We start from the raw sequence: 4,534 nt of genomic DNA, 5'->3' as shown, positions 1-4,534 counted from the left end.
CAAACAAGCTAATTTTTCACACTTTAACGATTCACTGGATAAATTTACATCTGAGATAAAAACATGTTTTAGTGAAAAACTGCACATCCATGTTGTTTTCTGGAAGTGGGCGATGATTCTCGGGCACCGGGCGTACTGGTGGAGGCTTGGTGGGTGCAGAACCAGACGATGGTGTGGTAACCACAGCCGACGAGACTGGACCAGATGGCAACGTGGCAGCCGCAGACGATGGAGCAGATGGTGGAGCAGGTGGTGGATGAACGGGCTCACCAGAGCTTTCAGCAGAGGATGGCAGCAAGTGAACAGGGCTGGGCTAGAGAGGGACCTGGAAACAGAGCTAAAGCCTGAACAAGTAATAGAGCTAAAAACTGAACTAGAAACTGAATTAGAGGCTGAGCTGGTGATAAAACAGGAAACTGAGCTGATATATGAGCTAATGGCTGAAACAAAAGTTGTAGTGGTGGTTGTGATGATGGTTGTTGAACTTGCAACTAATCAGGTAACTGACTCTTAGCTGCTCTCCTCTGGGGAACAGGGATGGGTACTGGGTCTGGCCGAACACCAGCCATCCCCACCTGAGGAACAGATACGGGCGCAGGGACGAGCTGGGTTGTTCCTGCCTATACCCTGGGAGCCCGTGCAGGCGCAGGAGCTAGCTGGACCTCTGCTGCTCCCACCCAGGGAACTGAAACGGGTGCAGGAGTCAGTGTCTCTGTTAGCACTGTAAGGGTGCAAGGGGAAGCTTGGCCCGAGCTGCCCTGGGAACAGGAACTGGAAGTGGAGAGCGGAGCTCAGGAGCAGTAACAGTCACTGGGCAAACTAGGTTAATGGTGCCAAAGACAGTTTCAACTTGTCACTCTGAATAATGTCTTTAGATTTCAAACACACAGTAGCGGAGTTATCTGATTCAGGAGATACAGAGTCCACGGAAGACGAAACAGTGTTACTGTTGATCTATTTTTACTTATTTATTTATTTATTTGATGGATCCGCCTTCCCCTTGTGTTGACCATTCTCACCTGCTGGTAAGCCTCAGTCCTGAACTCCTCTTCCCTGTATGGTTGAATGTGAAGTTGCTTTCTCTGTCTGGATAATAAATCTTGGAAGCACATCTCCTCCCTCTTTTTAGTCTAAAGAACCTGTGCACCTGACTGTGTTGAACATATAAATATGCATTAAAGCCACTAAAGTGTCTTATAGTCCCTGTTAACACATGCCTGCTGACACATGGTACACAGTAATATGTGTTTGAACAAAACCTGAAACCTGTTAATGTTCTGATTTAACAGCAGATTTCTCCACATGCAGGACAGAGAAATTTCTGCCTCTGTCACACAAAAAGTGGAAAATATATTTGTTTGACATTTTAATCACAATAACAAAGAAATAAACTGTTGGTAGACCCACTTTATACAATGAATCATTCATCAGTAAAAATCTAACTCAAATCAAATACAACAAATTCAACATTCATAGAAAAAAATCCAACCCTGCAGGGATCAAACATCTGATCAAACACCAGGGTTGGACACAGACTTTCTAATCTGACATCACAAAGTTATTCTGAAGCTGTAAATCTAATTAAAAACTCCCCAAAACTACTATGAGAAAACCCTTAAAAGGTTCAGTGATAGAAGAAAAATCCTTTACATATAAAATCAACAGAGGTTCCTGATAAATAGACTAATAAACAGAGAATAGCTGAACAGTTTCTGTGACACAGACGTAAAAATGCATAAATGCTCCATGATTTTCAATTCTATCCATCATCTTGAACACTGACTATAAATGTGTTCACTTCATTATTGTGTGATTTGGTTTCTTCACGTGTCTCTGTATCTGAAAAATGACATTAAATGTCATCACTCTAGATACAATAATAACAATATAAAAAACCTCAAAGATTAAATTTTTTATTACATTTTAAAGGTTCAAACCTCAAAGACATTAAGTTTACAGTCATATATGATCAAGAAAATCAACAATCTTCACATTTCAGAAACTGGAACCAGCTTTAAATGTGACTAAAATAATGATAAAACAATCAATTCTCTAATCATTGACTAACTGATGAATCACTGCAGCTCCAATATATTGTTGCATTTGACAACCCACTACAGCAACTACAGAATAAAACCACTAACCAGACTGATGACAGATTTCAAACATGCTGAATATGAAGAGTAGTATCATTTAAACTCACATGATTATCAGCCATAAGAACACATTCAGATTTATATTGATGTAAGGTATATAAATGTAAGTACAGTTTGAATCAGTGCAATATTATTTTCACACATCAATGGACCACTGAACTTCTCAGCTTCTAAAATGTAAAGCCTCATTTAGAAACTACACAAGTACATATAATGGTCAGGGATCAACATGAACCTGTCTTCTCTATTTGACTTTAATCAACTTTGCAGTGGCTCCATTAAACAACCCAAGCCAAAGTCCAGCATAGAGCGGCTGAGTGAATGTGGTCTGGACTCTGTGGAGGAGAGTCATGGTTTCAGAGACGCTGTAGAAAGACAGAATACCTGCTCTGTGATCCAGGTACACTCCTACTCTGGAGGACCGAGGACCTGAGAGATCAGTTTGGACTTTGTTGTGCAGAAATATATAACCGTTTGTGTCACAATATAATGCCCAAGATTTGTTATTGTTTCCAAATCCACATTCATTGCCCCCTGCTCTGCTGATATTCTTGTATGCGACTGCTACACGAACTCCTTCTCCTCTCCACTCCACCTCCCAGTAACAAGGTCCAGTCAGACTCTCTCTACTCAGGACCTGAAGCCATCCAGTGAATCTGTCTGGATGATCAGAATAAGACTGTTTTTGTTTCATAGATGTTACTTTTCTGTTCCCCTCAGATAATAACAGATATCTGTGTGCTGTGTTTGGATCCAGTGTGATTTCATGTGAATATTTTAAGAATCCAGCTCTGGTCTTTGGCTCTGGCGGTGACAGTAAAACATCCTCTTCAGTGACTGTCAGTGAGATGTTTGTCCATTCCTCTCTCAGAATGTCCTGTAGTTTATCTCTGGTCTCTGACACAGCTGCTGTCACATCCTCAAAGTAGCTCAGAGGACGAATATTGATGCTGGATGAGTGTGTAGACTCACTGAGTGCTGACAGTGAGGGGTAGTTGTGTAGAAACTGGTTGTGATCCTCTGTGTGTGAGAGCTGCTCCAGCTCGCCGTCTTTCCTCTTCAGCTCAGCGATCTCCTGCTCCAGCTTCTCCTGAAGCTCTTTGACTCGACTCACTTCAGTTTCCTGCTGGGATCTGACCTGCTGCTTCACATCAGAGCTTCTTTTCTGGAGGAGACGGATCAGCTCAGTGAACATCTTCTCACTGTCCTCCACTGCTTTATCAGCAGAGCCATTGATGGCCTCCACCTCCTGTTGAAGCAGCTTCACATCTTTCTCTCGCTCCTGGATTCTCTGCTGGATGTTTAGTCGTCTCACCTCGAGCTCCTTCTGCTTCTCAGTCCTTTCTGCTGCAGCTGGGACTGTTTCATGGCCTTTATGTTCATCCATCGTGCAGAGATAACAGATACTCTGCTGATCAGTACGACAGAAAATCTTCATCACCTCATCATGACGAGAGCAGATGTTCTCCTGGAGCTTCTTGGAGGGGGCCACCAGCTTGTGTTTCTTTAATGGAGCTGCATCATAGTGAGGTTGGAGGTGTTTCTCACAGTAAGAAATTAAACAGACTAAACAGGACTTGATGGCTTTCAGTTTCCTCCCAGTGCAGACATCACAAGCCACATCTTCAGGTCCAGCATAGCAGTGATCAGCTGGAGCAGCTTGGAGTCCAGTCTTCTTCAGCTGCTCCACTAAAGCTGCTAACATGGTGTTTTTCTCCAGGACAGGCCTCGGTGTGAAAGTCTTCCTGCACTGAGGGCAGCTGTGGATTCCCTTCCTGTCCTCTTCATCCCAGAAACCTTTAATACAGTTCCTGCAGTAGCTGTGTCCACAGGCTGTAGCCACCGGATCCTTCAGTAGATCCAAACAGATGCAACAAGAGAAGGTTTCTCGGTCCAGCTGAACTCCTTTCTGCGCCATTTCTCCTCTCAGTGTCAGCGACTGTGTGAGTTTCTCTTCCTTATAACTGAAACTAGTCTGAGCTCTGATCTCAACAACGTGTTTCTGCAGTGAATGGAGCCTGTCAGCTCTTACACGTCACCACATGTTGGTTACACCCATCTTCAAAGTGCAGATCTGAAGGGGAGGGAACGAGGAAACACGTGGACAGAGAGGAGGTGCTGTGTTTAAGAGCAGGAAGAAGAGGGAGGTTATCAGGCTGTGCTTCACTCCAGGAAGAGGAGCAGTTTGAGAGCGATACTGTGTGTTTAACCCTTTTTATTTACTGCTCACATCAACTTTTAAGCTTGTTAACACTTTCTTCTATATAAATAAACTTCAGTTTAGAAATGTCAGAGTTCTCACTGAAGTTAACAAACAGTCCTTCAGTTTCAGTCAATGCAGGAGGATAATGATCCTAAACATACAGATAAGGCAGCCA

General features: G+C 43.2%; 1 protein-coding gene across 1 annotated transcript; it reads right to left on the bottom strand.

Annotated features, from left to right (window-relative positions):
• Positions 1 to 1,362: 1,362 nt before the first annotated feature.
• Positions 1,363 to 4,164, bottom strand: LOC309702698 (tripartite motif-containing protein 16-like). The gene has a single exon (XM_082527312.1). The coding sequence runs from the start codon at positions 4,072 to 4,074 to the stop codon at positions 2,401 to 2,403; it is 1,674 nt and encodes a 557-aa protein (XP_082383438.1). The 5' UTR covers positions 4,075 to 4,164; the 3' UTR covers positions 1,363 to 2,400.
• Between the last annotated feature and the right edge of the window lie 370 nt (positions 4,165 to 4,534).

The sequence above is a fragment of the Aulonocara stuartgranti genome, assembly GCF_965226115.1.
Source record: "Aulonocara stuartgranti genome assembly, chromosome: 3".
Classification (NCBI taxonomy): Eukaryota; Metazoa; Chordata; class Actinopteri; order Cichliformes; family Cichlidae; genus Aulonocara; species Aulonocara stuartgranti.
Note: the sequence above shows the minus strand (reverse complement) of the source record. Positions and strands in the feature narration are given on the sequence as shown.

Coding starts and splice junctions, on each gene's coding strand:
- LOC309702698 (XM_082527312.1), bottom strand. CDS start 4,074: ATGGCGCAGAAAGGAGTTCAGCTGGACCGAGAAACCTTCTCTTGTTGC.